Raw genomic sequence first — 19,268 nt, 5'->3', positions numbered from 1 at the left:
AAAGCAGAGATATTTCCCCTTCCAACATTGTTCATGCAAAATCGTTCTTGTGCTAAGCTAGGGGTCACAGGGATTGTAGCGAGGAAAATGAAAAGTCAAAGACAATATTTTTGAAAAGATCAACAGAGTTACCATCGGATGATTAGGTGTTGTAATTTCATGGCCAACATGTTCCTTTAAGGATGAATCCAGGGTAACAATCATAGGGAATCCTGTATATCGAGAAATATGGAGTGTAGAATAATGAAAAATACGCAAACATATCGCAGGTATAGCGAATTAATGACGGTGGAGGGCTGTCAAGAGTTTAAAATGTGTAGAGAGGCACTTGAAAAGGAAACTAGCAAGGCAACGAAAGGTCACGAGAAATCACTGGCAGACAGGGTTAAGGGAAATCCGAACAGATTCTGCAAGTATATTCAGGCAAAAGAATGGCCAGAAGAAATTTGAGGCAACAAAGGCAATCTGCTTGTGGAGCCAGAAGGTCCTCAATGAATGTTTTTCATCGGCATTCACAAACGAAGCAGACTTTGTAGTTGTAGAATTCAGTGAAGAGATATTCATATAAGCAGGTCTACATAAATAAAGAGGAAGTACTTGCTTCAAAGTGGATCCATCACCGGAACTGGAGGGGTTTTATCCCAGGCAGCTGCGGGAGGCAAGGGAAGAGATTGCTGGGACTCTGGCTGAGATTTTTAAATCTTCACCGGATGCAACCGAGGTATCAGCTGACTGTGGAGGACAGAAAACTGATCCTGGTTTTCAAGAAAGGCAGTCAGGAAAAGCCTGATAACTATAGACCTGTGAGCCTAATATCAGAGGTAGGGAAAATTGAAGGAGAGGATTAATGAACATTTGGAAAGGCAGAGACTAGTCAGAGACAGCCACCGTAGCTTTGTCAAGGACAGATCCTGTCTGACCAATTTCATTGAATTCTGTGAAGCAATAACAAAGTGTCTGAACGAGGGTAGGGCATCAGATGTGACTTACAGGGACTTTAGTAAAGCTTTTGACAAGGTCCCATATGGAAGACTGTTTGAAGAGGTTAGGGCCCATGACATCCAGGGCAAGATGGCAAAATGATCCAAAATTGATTTTCAATAAGAGACAAGAATCTGCTGGTACAGGGTTGCTTCTGTGGTTGGATGTCTATGACTAGTGGTGTCCCACAAGGTTCGGTGATGGGACCTTGTTGTTTGTGATACACGTGAATGAATTGGATGTGGATGTGGATGTGGGGGCAAGATCAGTAGGTTTGCAGATGATACGAAGATTGGCAAACTTGTTGATGGTATGGAAGGTAGTCTCAGGCTACAGAGATGTTTTGGCGCAATGGGCTCAGTTGGTAGATGGAGCTTAATCCAGAAAAATGTGAGATAATGCATTTGTGGAGCACTGATGAGGGTAGGGGACACACCATGAACAGTAGCATTTAGGGAGCTTTGAAGAACAGAGGGAGCTCGGAGATGCTTAGATTCTTGAAAGTGGCAATGCCTGTAGACAACTTCGTTGAGAAGGCATACGGGATTCTGGCCTTCATTAGTTGGAGTACTGAATACGGAATTAGGGAGGTTCTGTTCCTGCTTTAGAAAACTTTTGTCGGACCTCAAATGGAGTACTGTTTTCAGTTCTTGTCAACAAAGTATAAAAAAAGGATTTGATAGTGCTGGAGAGAGTGTAGAGAAGATAAACCAGGGTGTCGCTTGGGATGGAGAAATTCAGTTAAAACCAAAGGGTGGATAAACTAGATCTTTTCTCCCTGGACGGAGGATATTGAAGGAGAGAGGTTGTGATTGAGCTATATAAAGTTAGGAGGGGTATAAATCATGTAGATTCAGGAAACTTTTCCCCATATTAAGGAAGACAAAACTAGAGGACATGGAAATAGGGTAAGAAGGAAATGATTCAATGGGGATGCTTTGACCTTGTTTGCCAGTTGTTTGTTTGGGGGCGAGGAGGGGTTTATCTTCATTCATTTACCCTCTAGTACATTGCATTTTATGCCACTCTTAATGGAAAGGAAGAGAAAACTGGGAACAGCGCTTTGAATTAAAAAATATGTCGTTTTAGCAGGAGGTCTCTGGTCGTATTCCAATTTCCAAACTAGATTGCAAGGTGAATGCAAGGATGTTATATGGCTGGAGATGAGCATATTCGAGGTTCCAGAGAGGTTTGAACAAAGGATAACAATGTTAATATTGCCAGTGCGCGTGTTAGAGAAGACAGTGATGCGGGGTGGAGGTGGGCTTGAAGAGAAATAAAGTAGCAGATATTTTGTTTTAAATAAGGTTGAATGTTAGGTAAAAGGGATGCACAAAAGGAAACAAAATGGCTTCATCCAACAAGGTCTTTATAAAACAAGTTTTAAATCAGGATAGGATAACCATGTGTTCTGCAGGAGCATTGGAAAGAAATTATTGAATAAGTAGATGGTAACTGTAGTAAGATAGAGCTACCACTGCCTGGAGATTGTCAGTACAACACGATGCGCACATGGACATTGTCTTACATCAGAAAGATCAGGAATTTTGAAAGGAAAACATATAAACTGAAGGTCTGACAATAAGGAAGTTATTTTAACTATTAGACTTGACAAGGATCTGCTGGGAAAAAAAAAGTAGCACATAGGAATTTCTCAGCTAAGTAAGGTGTTTCAGAAATCGTGTATGACATTGTGGACCTGTATATTCCACGTGGGATAATACATCTGAAATGTTTACTGCTTGAAAATAATTGGCATGAAGGGGTGGTGTTACACAGAGGATGTATTTAGCGGTATGAAATATACGGTTCCTCTCCTGACATTGCACAGAAAAATGAAGCAACGTATCCTGATTGTCATGTTCACTTTCCGCTCTGTATTCTCCAAGGATTGGAACAGTACCTGTCCACCGAGGTCAGCACTTCCAAGCAGAAGAATTTTAATTTAGTGCTCTTTATCGATACCCCAGGACTCGTTGATGGAGACATGACTTATGAGTTCGATGTTGACAAAGCGCTTGTCCAGCTGGGTAAGATATTAACCTTTTCAGTCCTTCCAGTGCCAATATGCTAAAGGCAGTGCTGCACCATAGTAGTTTCTTACCGGATTAAAATCCTAAACACTGAAAAATTATTAATCTGGAGATGTGTTCGAACCCCATCTCCCGATGTGAGCTCTGCAATATGTATTCAAATAATTAAGTTGGTTTATCTTGTCAATGTTAGTATTATTAATGGAAGAACTTTCAGATTGTAACTGAAATACTCCTGTACATAACAGAGGCGGAAACTATGTCGTCCCTGAACAATTTATTCTAATGGTAGCGCCGGATGCCGCACCTATACTATGCGATTCCTATTTCACTAATACGGATGGGGTGGGGTCGGCGAGGGGGAAGGGCGGTGGGGTTGGTAACTCCGGCATGTTCACACTGTGTACTAACAACAAACGAATTGGTATATTGCTACCAGTGCACTTAATTCTTCTAATCTGACGAAGTAGCACCATAATTTGTCGCCCTGCACTAGTTGGCCTGAACATAAGGTGGTGGTGTTTTTTGATACAGCTTGAGTGTTTACCAAGTTGTTTAAGATGTGAGCTGGACATATTCATCCATGCCAGCCCAGATCAAGTACACTAAATCGGCAGGATGTGAATCATAATTTGGTGGGCGTCACTACTCATTTTAATCCATGCTGTTGGATGCAGTCAGGGAACATACGATTGCCCACATATTACTGCTAATATTTAATTATACCAGAAATTAGAAATCAATCGAAACACGGCCTTCTCTACAGAGACCTTGGAGTTCAGATACATAGTGCCTTGAAAGTGGCGACACGTTTAGATAGGGTGGTGAAGAAAGCATTTAGCACGCTTGCCTTCATTACCGTCAGGATATTGAGTCCAGGAGTTGGGACGTCCTTTTACAGCTGTACACGGCGTTTCTAGGACCACTTTTGGAGTAATGCGTGTCGTGTTGATCGTCATGCTCTAGGAAGGATGTAATTAAACTGGAAATGGTGCTAGAAAGATTTACGAGGATATTACCAGGACTGGAGGGTTTGAGTTATAGGGAGAGGCTGGGAGGGCTCGGACGTTTTTTCCCTGGAGTGTAGGAGTCTGAGGGGTAACCTGATAGAGGCATATAAAATCACGACGGGCATAGATAATGTGGATGACCACCGTCTTTTTCCCAGAGTAGGTCTAAAACTAGAGGACATGGATTTAAAGTGAGTGAGAAAAGATTTAAAAGGGACCTGAAGGGCAACTTTTTCCACATAGAGTGTGGTGTGTATATGGAACGAGCTGACAGAAGAAGTGGTAGAGAGCAGGCAATTGGGACTAGCGCAAGCAAACCGGATTAGCTCTGTTAGACAAGTTGGACCAAATATCCTGTTTCCATGTTGTATTGCTATATGACTCTTATGACTCTATGACCTAATATCTAAAGAAGAGTAGGAAGGACATTGTTCAGAAAACGGCTTCTGCCAAAATGATAGAAGCAACCATCTTTCCACAGGAACCTGGAGAAAAATAGGATATAAAATGAATAGTCATAAGAAATTAGAAATATCGAATTACATGATAGGACAAAGGATAGGAATTGTCCTCAAGTTGGTCCTAAATTTGAGGAAGACTAAATTCGATAGCATCAGGCAGAGACTCCCTAAGGATGATTGGAATAGGGCTGTGTGAAGCTAAAGGGAAGTCTGGCAAGTGCGAGGCTTTTAAAAGTATGGTAGGAAAAGTTTAGTGCCAGTTAGTGTGAAACACAAGACTACCAACATTAGGGAACCTCGGCTGACGAGAATATTGAGGGCCCAGTCATGAAAAAGGAAGGAGACATTTGTCAGGTATGGGTTAAGTGTATACCTTGAGGACTATAACGGAGTACACTCAAGAAGGAAATTACGAGGGCAAAAAGGGGCCTGGCAGAAAAAAAACAACGGAGAATCTTGAAAGATTCTATATATAGACTAAGAGTAAAATACTAGTCAGGAAGCGAGTAGGTCCCCTTAAGGATCAGTGTAGTAATCTATGAGGGAAGGTCTCACTGAATGTTTCTTGTCTGTGTTTACAACGTGGAAGCTAAAAAGTTGAGGGGAGGAATCAGTGATACACTGGAGCATATTAACATTATGAAGGAGGAGCTGCTGGAGATTACAAAAGGTATAAAGGTGGAACGTGACCAGGTGTATCCTGGGATGTTATGGGAAGCAAGGGAGGGGTAGATTGCTGGGGCCTTCGCAGAAATATTTGTATTTTGCTTGCCACAGGTGAGAGACTGGAGAAAAGCTACTCTTGTGCCTTTGCTGAAGAAGGGCAGCAAGGATAAGTCAGGCAACCACAGGCGGTGAGCCTAACATTGGAGGTGGGAAATTTATTCGCAGGGATTCTGAAAGACAGATTTATTTGCATTGGAAAGGCAAGGACATACTACGTTGTGCATGCGAAATCATGTCTCACGAATTTGAGTTTTTGGCAGAGGTGACCGAGAGGACTGATGAGGGCGGGATGGTAGCGGTTTTCTCGTCGTGGAAAAACCTAACGAGAATCAGGGCGATAAGCTAAAGTTTTACCTCAGCAAAGCCGATGAAGCTGGCCCTGAGACTGACAGACAGGTACAGCCGGAAATCTTCAAACATGCATTCCGAAATTTAATGATTGGTTCATGCTATTCAGTGAAAATTATTCCAATTTAATGGGGATGACAGAGTTGAGGATTTGGAGTCCATTTCTGAAATAGAACTGTCTATAAGTAATAGATTTGAATCTGTCCTCGCACGAATTTAGCAAGACGTTCATTTTAAGTGACTAAGAGGTTTTCTCCGTGGCTAAAGGCTTTTGTCAAATTCCTCATGGTAGGCTGGCCCAGAAGGTTAGAGCATATGAGAACAATGGTGAGCTAACCAATTGGGTAAAGAATTAGGTTAATGGTAAGAGTCAGAGGGTGGTAGTTGGAGGTAAGTATTCAGATTGAGACTAGTGACCAGTGGTGTTCCACAGGGATCGCTGTTGGGTCCTGTATTGTTTGTCATGTACATTAACGTTTTGGATGACAATGTAGTTGGCATGACTAGTAAGTTGTCGGATGGCAGTAAAATTGGTTGTTCTGTGGACAATGAGGAAAATTGTCTAAGGTTACAATAGGATGTAGATCAACTCCGAAAGTGGTCAAGGAAACAGCAGATGGAATTTAACTCGTACAAGGGAAGAGTCATGCATTTTTGGGAAGTTCAATTGGAACAGGGAATACACTGAATGGCAGGGCCCTGAATAGTGTTGTTTAACAGAGAGACTTAGGGGTGCGCACTTAGTTCAACGGAAGTGTCAACACAGGTAGACAGAATGGTGAAGAAATCATGCTGTATGCTTTTGTTCATAGGAGGAGCATTGAATATAAGTGTTGGGAGTCATGTTATCGTCATACAAAATGTTGCTTAGGCTCACTTGGAGTATTGTGTGCAGTTCTTGTCGCCAGACTACATGGAAGGTGTGATTAAACCAGAGAGAAGGAAGAAAAAGATTAACATGATGATGAGGGCTTGAATTATAAATATTTGATCGGCTGGCTCTGTTTAGCCTGGAGTGAAGGAGGCTGTGAGGTGAGTCTGTTTCCATGGTAGCGGTGTCTAAAACTAGAGGACACAGGTTTAAGGTGAGAGCGAGAAGGGGATCTGATGGGACAATTTTTCACAGAAAGAGTAGATAGTATCTAGAATGAGCTGCTACAACAGGTGGTGGAGGCAGGAACAGGACCAACACTTCAGTGACTTCTAGATTGGTACATGAATGAATAGTGCATAGAGGGATATGGGATTAATTCAGGGAAGTGGGATTAGTATGGATAGGCATGGTGGTCGGCCTAAACGCAGTGGCAGAAGGGCCTGTTTCTATGCTGTATCACTCTTGTGACTCTGTAACGGTATGTTCGACGGAAATCTGTGCCGTTTCCGGTAGATCAGGTGACTGATTGTCGTACAGAATTCGGACGAGTGAGAATGTTAATGGGACTCAAGAAGGGGAAATGCATAAATAGTGAGAGTGTTACAAACCGCTTCCTCGCTTTCCACCTGCAGGTGAACAGGCCGACTTAATCTTCGTCTTCTTTGATCCAATGGGCCAGGCCCTCTGCAAACGAACCCTGAACGTCGTGGAAAAACTTAACGAGAATCAAGGCGATAAGCTGAAGTTTTACCTCAGCAAAGCCGATGAAGCTGGCCCTGAGACTGACAGACAGGTACAGCCGGAAATCTTCAAACATTCATTCCGAAATTTAGTGATTGGTTCATGCTATTCAGTGAAAATTATTCCAATTTAACGGGGATGCAAGAGTTGAGGATTTGGAATCCATTTATGAAATAGAACTGTCTATAAGCAATAACTTTGAATCTGTCCTCGCACGAATTTAGTAAAACGTTCATTTTAAGTGACTAAATTATACCATTTGAAATACTCCCAAGGCATTAAAATCATTAAGTGGAAAGAGACATATTTGTAACATTACGCCAATATGAAACCACTTCCATGGCTTTGATTTTTGTGTTCCTTATAAATAAATGGATAGGTATGTTGCATTTGGTTAATTTGAATTTCATGACGTTTTGCTTTGGAGAACGTAGGATCGACGGGCAGAAGAATGAGCCGTAAGTAGCGGGACATCATTAGCAGTGATCCTGCTTTTCCCAATGAGATTTGCCATTGAGATCTGTTGTAAGAGCAGACGAATTGAAGTCAATGAGAAGAGTAGGCTCCATGGTAATAGATTAAGTGTGTTACCAATCCACGTAGCCGGCCTATCTTTGTAGAAACTGTCCACCAATTTTCATTTTCAATTAGCAAACCTTTAACTCACCGAATTCAACCTTTGGAAATTCGTAGTGGGAGATTGTGACCTGTATCAGAATGGGACCCTGATCCGCTTTCAATAGATTTTAAATGTTTTTTTCATAGGCGACAGTCATATGTGCATAGTATAAATTGTCGCGCTTAATCTAGATATACCCTGCAACTTCAGTCTAAAACTCTGCCAAGTGCTGTAGAAATAACGTTTCAAGACATCGACACTGGATCGCCAATTAGAACAGTTTATTCTGCCCACTCCGTGGATTAACAGCATTGTTTCGTATTATTTGAATCAGATAATATTGTTGAGAGCATTCATTCCTTACTTACCGCAGTTAATAAAGCGATTATTTTGATATTATGTCAGAATAAATCGCAAGGCGTTATCGTTTGGCTGAAAAGTAACGGATTTTCCTTCCACTGCAGTTGATTAGTTGTGCATTATTTTGGAGGTAGAGCTGGTAGTTATGGTAGTGGTGGTGGTGGTCTGTGTGTGTGTGTGGGGGGGGGGGATGGAATTCGGAGGATACAAAGAGCTTCATAACAGAGGGGGTTACTAACTACCGATTTGTTATTCTTTGCTAAAACTAGGAAATCATGCCAGCTATTATGTGTTTTCTTTTGATTCCTTCAGAGAGTGATGATGCAGATCGTACAGGAGCTGTGCAAAAGACCAGGGCTGAACAAATGCGGCTTTGATATGCCAACCATCTACATCCCAGATCCAAATAGAGTAAGATTATGACTTATTCAATATGTAATACGAAGTATTTGAATCCAGTAGAAACTACCCCAAGTGCAGTTTGCGTGTTTAGTTCCAATGTACATACTCGAAAAGGAACTCTGAACAATCTGCTGGGCAAATAGCAGTAAATGATGGGGTAGACTGGCCTTAAGACAGATCATAGTTTTAGTGTTTAATTTGTGACAAACTACGCTACTTAATGGGGTGGTGGGATGTTAACATGTTTCTAAATCACAGAATTGTGCATGGGAGGTAGGCATTGAAGTAGTATCCCTTACAGCTGTTCCGTATTTGGTTGGTTCTGGATAGATTGCTTTGTTGCCCCTCTGAAATTGGTTGAGATTAAGGTAAATGCGTACTACTTTTTTTGATCTCCCAAATACGCCGGGTGAGGAGAATCAGTGGACTGATATAACCCAGCGGTACAAAGGTCAGCAGGTGCCATTCTTTCACCTGAGACAAGACCGGAAAAGGCGCTGAAACGTGTCTTATTAAGCTTCAGTCTCTCTTAGTGGGATGAATTTTACCACGTTCTTTGTGTTTTTTTAATTCAATGTATCGTCCTTATCTTGGTTAAAGGCCGAATTGAAAGCACAATAATTAGACCAATATCCTGAAGACTAGCAGAGCAGAATAACAACGACAGAACACAAAGTGGTTTGTGGTTTCTTTATCGAACGAATCACTGCGTGAAGAAACAAAAATCGGATTCAAGAGCGTTTTAATACATTGTGTCAACTTTAATTTTTCGTGATGGTAAACAATAACCTCTTATGGAGTGCCCTTTGCAACTATTGCAATTCCGTTTCGTCTGCTGTCATTCTGCTTGCTTTTCTCCACGGATACTGCCTAGCCTGCTGAGTTCCTCCATCATAATAGCGCAGGAAACAAGCTCGGGTTGTCAGTTCAATACGCCGAGAAAGAGAGAGATCGGAGAAGAATCATTTTAGTCATCGATGTCTATTAAGATAATGCTCACTTTGTGTTTTGGATGTGATGATATCAGACTTTGTTCTCACGTTTGTTTCTGCTTTTTGGACTGACAGCCTTCACGTTGTGTGAATCAGATTCAAGAGGTGTGTGAAACCATAGAAAAAACAATAAATCGAACCGTTCAGAACACGCTGGACCAGCTCGAGAAGGACTGCGGACTAATCATCCACGCAGCACAGCGGCGGCTCAAGGAGAACAGGTGAAATGTCAGCGTGCGCCGTGTCCAAGGTAGCTGCAGTAAAACAGAATAATAATATTGGGTTTCTGAGTATACCTAGATCACATTGTCAGTAATCTGCATCGGAATAAGTATGACAACTGAAGTGGTCACCTGGATAAGAGAGCCAGCTGAATATTATGAATATTTAGTTGAGAAAATTGAACTTTCATATATCGTACTTTTAGTTGATCTTTTCAAAGTTTATCAGTTAGTCAGAAGAATTGACAGTGAATATTTGGCGGTTTTCTGAATACCAGGATATACAACGTAGATTTGTAGAAATAGGAGGGAACACGCATTTCATCCAACTTTCATTGAGAAATACACATTTTGTACGTTACAGCTGGATCTAGAATTGTCTGAAGTACATATGGGCGCATAAAACGTTCTCAATAAAATTGGCAAGAACTAATTATTGGACAGAAGGATAAACCAGTAACGGGAACATACTTGATCTTAATTTTCCAGGTTTCAACCCTTCCTTTCCCATCTTCTGTTGAAACTTCACCAATTAACTTACGTCACCAGCATTCAGATATGACTCGACCATTCAAATGTCCTTCTGTTGGCCTCTCCTCCACCCTACATAACTCACTCATCTGACACTGGCGCCAGTAACTTAGGTCACGCCAACTTCTATTTGTTCTCCAGTTTATCCACGTCTGTCAACACGAACTGTTCAATTCTTCATTCTTAAAATCCATACCTCTGGCCTATCCGTATGTGTAAATCTGCCCTAAGATTGCTTTTACAACAATGTCCACTAAAATATCTTGCCCTTACTTCGTTCCCCAAGGTTGCGATGTTTGAACTTGCCTGGCACACCACCCTCTGGAACTCCCTCCATAAACCTTCCCGCCGCACTCAGTATCTCTCTTAATATAAGGGGATCTTTGAAATCTATTTCTTTCAGATTTTTTCAACCAATGAATTATTCGTTCCCTCTCTTTATTTTAAACACTGAATTCAGCTTCATGCCACATTTTATTGTGTTAAACAATAGTAATAACATGCGTTGTTGATATTCACAGGACCCGTACACGCAGGTAACAACAATATAGTTCCATTAAGGTTCTTGAATTCAGTATTAAACACTACAATGAAACTGAACTTAGTTGCACAACTTTAAGGGAGCAAGTTATATAGATAAATTTACCGAGGCCTCTTATAGAAAAACTCGAATGTGGGAAAGAGAAGAATAAGAATGCAACTCAGAAACACAAGGTGCGATTAATACATGCGTCGTTAAGGATACCTATGCTCTCCAGTCAAGGTAGACAGTGTTGCAACATTGAGTGTTGCTGTCTCGCAGCTTCAGGGCTCCATTTTGACCATGGGTTCTGAGTGTAGCATTTCAAGTTCTCCCCGGAACCACATCGATTTCCGTCGGATAGTCCGGTTTTCTCCAATATCCCAAGAACATGCTGGATTTTTAATTAACTGCCGCAAATTACCCCATAGTGTAGAAAAGTGGGGAAAGGATCAAAGGAGAGTTTATGGGTATCCGATAAAGTGTAAGTTGACGTAGTAGGGGGAGTAAGAAGGGGGGATAGTGCTGATGGGGTTGCTTTGTCGGGAAACAGCGTAGATCAAATGGGCTGGATGGCCTCATTCTGACGGAATGAGTACTGCTTGCAAAGCAAGTAATCATGCAAGTTATCAAGCGGAGCAGAAACCTCGTGACTAACCCGCTAATTACCATTTAGCCGCGTCATTTCAAGATGAAATTGCCTCCAACGCGAAAGGTAAATTATAGACATCAGAAAATGGTTGAGCCAAGCATTCTTATGGATAATTACAATTAAAAAAATAATATTTAAGGGTATGACGGTGGGAATTAAATGGTCGAAAATGAGTTTTAATCTAGCAGCGCCTTTAAAGATGATTATTAAAATCTAAAATATCAAATACACAAATAAAATCAAAATCAAATAATTGCATGCGGTAAGACGTTCAAGAATAAAGTCGACAAAGGTGGGAGCGGCGCTATTTTAATCGCACGATGGTGTGGATAAAGATGATAATCTATTTGCTGTCCATTGTGCATCATGGATTTAATAAAAAGGAAGATTGCGACGTATTTATTCGAACCGTCGTCAAATTAGCGTCGCAAGTAGCTTAACCTGGATTGCCTGTCTTTGACTGCGCGACTCATTAACTGAGATCTGTTTTCGATTCGGAAAACCTGTATCCAACCTTCCCTCATGGGAGTACTGAATGTCGCTTAGCAGGGAGATTTGGAGAGTTTTTGGAAGCTGTGTTCCGCTGGCTGTTTAGGATAGTAACTCTGTCCTGTCTTCTATGTCAGTGAACAGAAATCGAAGAACAGGGCAGCCTGGATCAAGCGTATGTTCTTCAGTTCTTTGGCATTCCTGGTACCGCTGTCGCTGTTGACAAGTTTCATAATTTCCAACACGTCAATAGAAATTCTTCTCGATTTTATGGGAGAGGAAGTCGCCAAAAGTTTGATGATCTGGGCGGTATGATTCGTTGTTAACATCATTAATCTAACCAGTTAATACACCACATTTATAGGGTCTGGTTGGTTTCTTAGGCAGAGCTGATGTAGGTGTATAGGATATTAAATCCATTTGTCCACAGCTATCGCCCGTCTGCTCTTCGGACTTATTTAGTGTGGAGAGAAAGGCACAGGGAATATCCTGCACCTCAAACCGGAATTGCAGAAAGTGTAGGAAAGTTTAATGGGAATATTTGAAAACTATTTTACATTGAATCTGTACAGGTTACTGCTCTCAGTATGTTTTACGAAGAGATCGGTGCAAGTTATTACCCGCGAGCTATTCATGGAGGAAACCATATCCTCTATTCAAACCATTGTTATATCTGCCCTAACACTTTGATATGTGAGTGAGTGAGAGAGCAAGCGAGCGAGAGAGGGAAAGAAAGAGAGAGCGAGAGTAGGGACAGCATTGTATATCTATCATATTGTGAGAAAGTATAAGCTGTTTTGGATATGGCTCAAAATCCATTAAATCCCACCAAAAATCACGTATTGGTAAGACACAGTATGCTTCAGGTACACATGAATTTCTTTACACTATCAAGCACATACGGAAGACTGTCATCATTTTCTTGGGCATTCTCTGGAGATCGAGGGCAATATGCTTGCATTCCAATTCAATGAGTTGTGAGGCTGATAAGGCCAGTGTGAATGCAGCAGATTCTTCCACTGATGAGGCAGAAAATGCTCTGCGGTCGGGCCGATAAGTAGTTTGTAAGGTGTTGCGGTCCTTCCGCAATTTACTGAGTCCTGTGTGCGCCTGGCGCATGGCCTCGGAAGTTTCCAGTAGCCCACTGATTGTTCTTTCTCCACTTCGAGCAGCCATGAATTCCCAGGAGCAGAGGGTATTACTTTATTAAAAGAAACTTTGAGAACAAATCTTGAATCTTTTCCTCTGCCCGTGACTGAGCTCGGAAAAAAGGGGCTATGTCGGAAGGTTTCGTACCGAGCCTGCCCAATGGAGATGACTGAATGTAATTATGGGTTCGATGCTGGCTCTGTTAGCCTGGGATAGGGTATAGATCTTGGTTCCCTTATCCTTACCGTGAATTTGGAAGATTATTGGGAGTGTTATGGACTCAGTGAAAGTCCCTTTAAGATAGAGAGTGTGTGTGTATGTGTGTGTGGGGCGTGCTTACGTCAATAGAAGATAAAGGACGTAATGACGTTGAAGAAGAAGTTAGAAGAAGAAGAGAGAGAGAGAGAAGGGAGAGAGACACCAGCCTGCTTGTTTTTCTCTATCGATGGATGAGAAACAATAACTGTGTTTGCCACTGAAATCCATGTATGGAAGTTGGAAGTAATCCGGTGGAGTTCACTTTGTTGCTGACCTGTAGAAGGAAACAGGTATTTGTGTGTGGACGACCACGGTTCGGATGCTTTTCGGGGTGAGGAAGTCACTACCGAGTAAACACTGGAGTGTCGTTTGGGTTCCATCGTGGAACATTTGGATTTCGTAATTACTCTCTCTATGTTTCTCTACATCTACGTCTTATCTTCAGACAACGGTGGTTGTTGAAGAAGCCCTTGCTCATGTTTCACCTTATGGCTTGCGGAACTGAACTTTAAGAACCATTCCTGAACTGGGAGTTTTGGACTTTGTCACACACACACACGAAGAGTTTAGTTTTGGGGTTAACGTTCGAGGTTTAACATTCTTGAATTCTAACATACTAACATTTTTTTTAACTTTTATTTTACGTATTATCATAAGTAGTGATTAATAAAATAGTTTTTAACACTGAATCATGCTTAGTGTGTTTCTTTTGTTGCTGGTTTGTGACAAAATTGGGGGCTCGTCCGGGATAGTTCCCAAGATTAACGAGTGTCGTCTGGGATCGTTCCCCAGATTGACAAGATTTGTTCGGGATTCAATCCAAAGATTTTTGAGGGAGGTCTGATAAATTCTTTTTAATTGGCTTGTGTGTGTGGAAACCAGCAGCAATGGATATTAAGGCATTTTTGGAGTCACCAACCCAAAAGGGATTGGAGGTGGCGAAAAAGGATGATTTGACAAAGATTGCTACAAGGCTAAACCTTACAGAAGTAAAGTCTATGAGAAAGGCAGATATTCAGAGATTGATAGCTGGCCATTATGTGGAAAAGAAGGTGTTTGAGAAGGAAGTGTTAAAACAGTTTCCTGGCAGTGAAATAGCAATTTCTGAGGCACAGGTGCAGCTGGCAAAGATAGAAGCTGAACGAGAACAAACCCAGTTAAAAATTAGAGACTGAACAAAAGCTAACTCAGATGAAGATAGAGGCTGATCTAGCAATGAAGCAGATGGAATTGAGGAGGATGGAGCTGGATAACGAGGAGAAAAAGAGGCAGCATGAGTTACAAATGAAGCGTAGGAGTTCGGAATCTGATTCTGATGATGGTTTTTCAGCCAGCAGGGAGGTTCGATTAGTCCCTCCGTTTGAAGAAGATCAGGTTGATCAGTATTTCCAACATTTTGAAAAGGTTGCTGTGAGTTCAAACTGGCCAAGGAAAGGATGGGCTCTTATGGTACAGAGTGTGATTAAAGGTAAAGCTCAAAAAGCTTATTCTGCTTTGTCTGCTGAGGATGCAGCTGATTATACCAAGGTAAAACAAGCTATTTTGAAGGCCTATGAATTGGTCCCTGAGGCTTATAGACAAAAATTCAGAGACTTGAGGAAATCTGCAGATCAGACATATGGAATTTGCCAATGGAAAGAGAATATGTTTTGAACGATGGTGCCTGGCTAAAAATGTAGATGGGGATTATGATAAATTGACAGAATTGATACTAGTGGAAGACTTTAAAAGATGTGTTCCAGCTGAATTAACAACATATTTAAATGAAAAGGCAGTGGAAACTTTACAAGAAACTGCTAGGTTGGCAGATGATTATGCTTTAACCCATAAATCCAAATGGGGACAACCTAAAACCTTTCAAAAGAGTTACAAAGACAATCCAGGTAAACCAGAGATTAAATTGGGAGGTAATCAAAAAGGAAAAGATGAAAAGAAGCCAGGGCTGGAGAAATCTGTTGAGCGTACTTGTTATTACTGTAGGAAACCTGGCCACGTGATATCTAATTGTGCCCTTTTGAAGAAAAAGAAGGAAGCTGGGCCCAATGCTTGCTTTCAGGCAATTAAAAATCAAAAAGGTTTAGGAGATGCTGTTAAAGATCAGTCCTTGCAAGAGGGAAAAGCGGAAAAGTTGGAGGAGGTGAGAAAAGAATTCCGTTCGTATGTATCAGAGGGTTTTGTTTCACTGAATGATGAGTCACCCCAGGTGCCAGTGAAAATTCTTAGAGATACTGGGGCTAGTCAATCTCTCTTGCTGGACAGTGTTTTAAATTTTGGTGAAGAAAGTGACACTGGTGAAGTAAATCTAGTACGAGGCGTTACAGGTGAGACCATGTCTGTCCCTTTTCACAGGGTGATTTTAAAGTCAAAGTTCGTAGAAGGACCAGTCGAGATAGGGATAAGACCTAGTTTGCCAGTGGAAGGAGTTTCTTTGTTATTGGGAAATGACCTTGCAGATGGAGAAAGTGATCCTGTGGTACGGTTAACAACCAAACCAAGGATTGATGAGTCTGAGAATGATCCAGATGTTTACCCATCATGTGCGGTGACTCGAGCTAGAGCTAGAGAATTAGCCAAGACAGACAGTCCGGTGCAGTCTGATGTGGTTCCTTGTGACAGTCCTAAACAGGAAGAAAATTATGATGCCTTATCTGAGACTTTTCTGTCTTCACTGGAGGATCAACATCCTTATAGTGAGCCTGAATTTAAAGATTTGTCTTTGTCGAGGAAGGATTTTATGGTGGAACAGACAAAGGACCCTGAGTTGACAGAATTGAAAGAAAAAGCTCTCTCATGTGAGGAGATTGAAAAAGTGCCAACTGGATACTATGTCAAAAATGGAGTGTTAATGAGGAAATGGAGACCTCCTCATGTTCCTGTTACTGAGGAATGGGAAGTTATTCATCAGGTTGTTGTTCCAAAAATTTATAGGGATGAGATTTTAAACCTGGCCCATAGTATGCCTTTGGGTGGTCATTTTGGGGTGAATAAAACTGTAGGGAAGATCTTGAAACAATTCTATTGGCCTGGTTTGAGAAAAGATGTGGTGATGTTTTGTCGAACCTGCCACACATGTCAGATGGTAGGTAAACCAAATCAAAAACCCCCTGTGGCTCCTTTGAAACCAATTCCTGCTTTTGGTGAACCCTTTTCGAAGGTGATTGTGGACTGTGTTGGCCCCTTACCAAAGTCTAAGACTGGAAATCAGTATTTGTTAACCATCATGTGTGCCACTTCTAGATTTCCAGAGGCAATACCCCTTAGAAATATAAAGGCCAAGACGGTGTCAAAGGCTCTTGTAAAATTTTTTACCTTGTTTGGTTTGCCAAAAGAAATCCAATCTGATCAAGGTAGTAATTTTATGTCAAAAATTTTTCAACAAATAGTCTATGAGCTGGGAGCAAAGCAGATTGTATCATCTGCATATCACCCAGAATCTCAAGGAGCTCTGGAGAGATTTCATTCTACTCTCAAAAATATGCTGAAGACTTATTGCTTTGAAAACACCAAGGATTGGGACGAAGGTATCCATTTACTTTTGTTTGCCGTTAGAGAATCGATCCAGGAGTCAATCGGATTTAGTCCGTTTGAGCTTGTGTTTGGACATAGGGTGAGAGGACCTTTGGAGTTGTTAAGAGAGCAATGGGTTAATGAGGAAGTTCACTTGAGTCTGTTGGACTATGTCCAAAAATTTAAAACTCGGTTGGAGAGAGTCTGCCAGCTAGCGAGAGAGAATCTGAAAACAAGCCAGATAAGAATGAAGACATATTTTGATAGACGTGCTCGGCCTAGGACATTCGCAGTGGGGCAAAAGGTGTTGGTATTTTTCCCTAGACAAAATAATCCCTTGCAATCTCGTTTTTCTGGACCCTATGTTATTGAATCTCGAGTGACTGATCTAACATATATAATCAAAACACCAGATAGACGCAAGAAAACACAACTCTGTCATGTAAACATGCTAAAACCTTATTATGAGAGGGATTCAGTGGTGGCCTTGGTGGATGGTGTAAAGGTTGTTTCTAGAATGCCTGATGTTGATGTTGAGGAAGGCCAATTTAGACCAAATATTGTTCCATTGAAACTAAAAAAACCAAAATATCATGGAGAACCTTGAAACGAAGTTGGACCATTTACAAGTTTCACAAAAACAACAGATGAGAGAATTAATTTTAAAATTTAAAAATCTGTTCCCAGATGTTCCAAACAGAACATCGATAATTACCCATGATGTTGATGTTGGGGATGCAAAACCAATCAAACAACACCCATATCGAATGAATGTGGGAAAAAGTAAACTTGTTGATCAGGAAATAAAGTACATGTTGGAAAATGATATTATTAGACATTCTACTTCAAATTGGAGTTCGCCCTGTGTTATTGTACCTAAACCTGATGGAACTGTTAGATTTTGCACAGATTACAGGAAAGTGAATGCTGTAACAAAGTCAGATGCTTACCCTATTCCTAGGGTGGATGATTGCATAGACAGAGTGGGAAAGGCAAAATTTCTTACAAAGATTGACCTATTAAAAGGGTACTGGTGTGTTCCATTAACAGATAGAGGAAGGGAAATTTCAGCCTTTGTAACCCCTTCTGGATTGTATGAATACAATGTTTTGCCATTTGGAATGAAAAATGCTCCGGCAACATTTCAAAGAATGATTAATTCAGTGATTCATGGGTTAAAACATACAGATGCCTACATTGACGACTTAGTGACTGGGAATGATACTTGGGAAGATCACATCTCTGCATTAGAAAGGTTGTTTGAAAGACTTTCCAAGGCTAACCTTACAGTTAACTTGGCTAAAAGTGAATTTGGCCATGCCACTGTGACGTATCTTGGTTATGTTGTAGGTCAAGGCAAGCAAGCTCCTGTTCAGGCAAAAGTTCAAGCAATATCTGAGTTCCCTATTCCCACAGGTACGAGGACTGTTAGAAGATTTTTGGGAATGGTTGGATATTATCGAAAATTTTGTAAAAATTTTGCTGATATTGCTCTTCCCCTAACTAATCTTCAGAAGAAGGGAGTAAAGTTTGTTTGGACAGATTCTTGTCAAGAAGCATTTGAGAAGCTGAAAGCCATTTTATGCTACCATCCTGTGCTCAAAACACCTGACTTTGAAAAGCCATTTTCATTAGCAGTAGATGCCAGTGATGAAGCTGCAGGAGCTGTGTTGTTGCAGAAGGGTGACCTTGATGATATTGACCATCCTGTAGCTTACTTTTCAAAGAAATTTAATGAGCATCAAAAGAATTATTCCACCATAGAGAAAGAATTACTGTCGCTTGTTTTAGCCTTGCAACATTTCAGTGTATATGTTTGCACCGCTCAGAAACCATTGACTGTGTATACAGATCATAACCCATTGGTGTTTCTGAGCCGAGTCAAAAACAAGAACAGAAGGCTGTTAAACTGGAGTTTAATTTTGCAAGAGTTTGATCTCATGATAACTCACATTAAAGGCAAAGATAATGTGATTGCTGATTGTCTTTCCCGATGTTAAATGGGAAACATGTATCTATACTAATCTGATAGTCTGTAGTTGTGTAGCGTGATAATTATTAACATTACTAACTGAATGCGCGGTTAAAATTTTCTTGGGAAATTTTTTTTTTTAGGTGGGAGGTGTTATGGACTCAGTGAAAGTCCCTTTAAGATAGAGAGTGTGTGTGTATGTGTGTGTGGGGCGTGCTTACGTCAATAGAAGATAAAGGACGTAATGACGTTGAAGAAGAAGTTTGAAGAAGAAGAGAGAGAGAGAAGGGAGAGAGACACCAGCCTGCTTGTTTTTCTCTATCGATGGATGAGAAACAATAACTGTGTTTGCCACTGAAATCCATGTATGGAAGTTGGAAGTAATCCGGTGGAGTTCACTTTGTTGCTGACCTGTAGAAGGA

At 41.0% G+C, this 19,268-nt stretch overlaps 1 protein-coding gene across 1 annotated transcript in view; it reads left to right on the top strand.

Annotated features, from left to right (window-relative positions):
• Window positions 1-19,268, top strand: part of LOC127581056 (uncharacterized) — a 40,673-nt gene that overhangs the window by 8,646 nt on the left and 12,759 nt on the right. The window contains 4 exon segments of the mRNA XM_052035116.1: window positions 2,871-3,011; window positions 7,066-7,226; window positions 8,466-8,564; window positions 9,623-9,797. Of these exon segments, the coding sequence (XP_051891076.1) occupies window positions 2,871-3,011; window positions 7,066-7,226; window positions 8,466-8,564; window positions 9,623-9,797 (576 nt within the window).

This window comes from Pristis pectinata, chromosome 20 (assembly GCF_009764475.1).
Source record: "Pristis pectinata isolate sPriPec2 chromosome 20, sPriPec2.1.pri, whole genome shotgun sequence".
NCBI lineage: Eukaryota > Metazoa > Chordata > Chondrichthyes > Rhinopristiformes > Pristidae > Pristis > Pristis pectinata.
The sequence above is the reverse complement of the archived record's forward strand: the minus strand, read 5'-3'. Positions and strand labels throughout refer to the sequence as shown.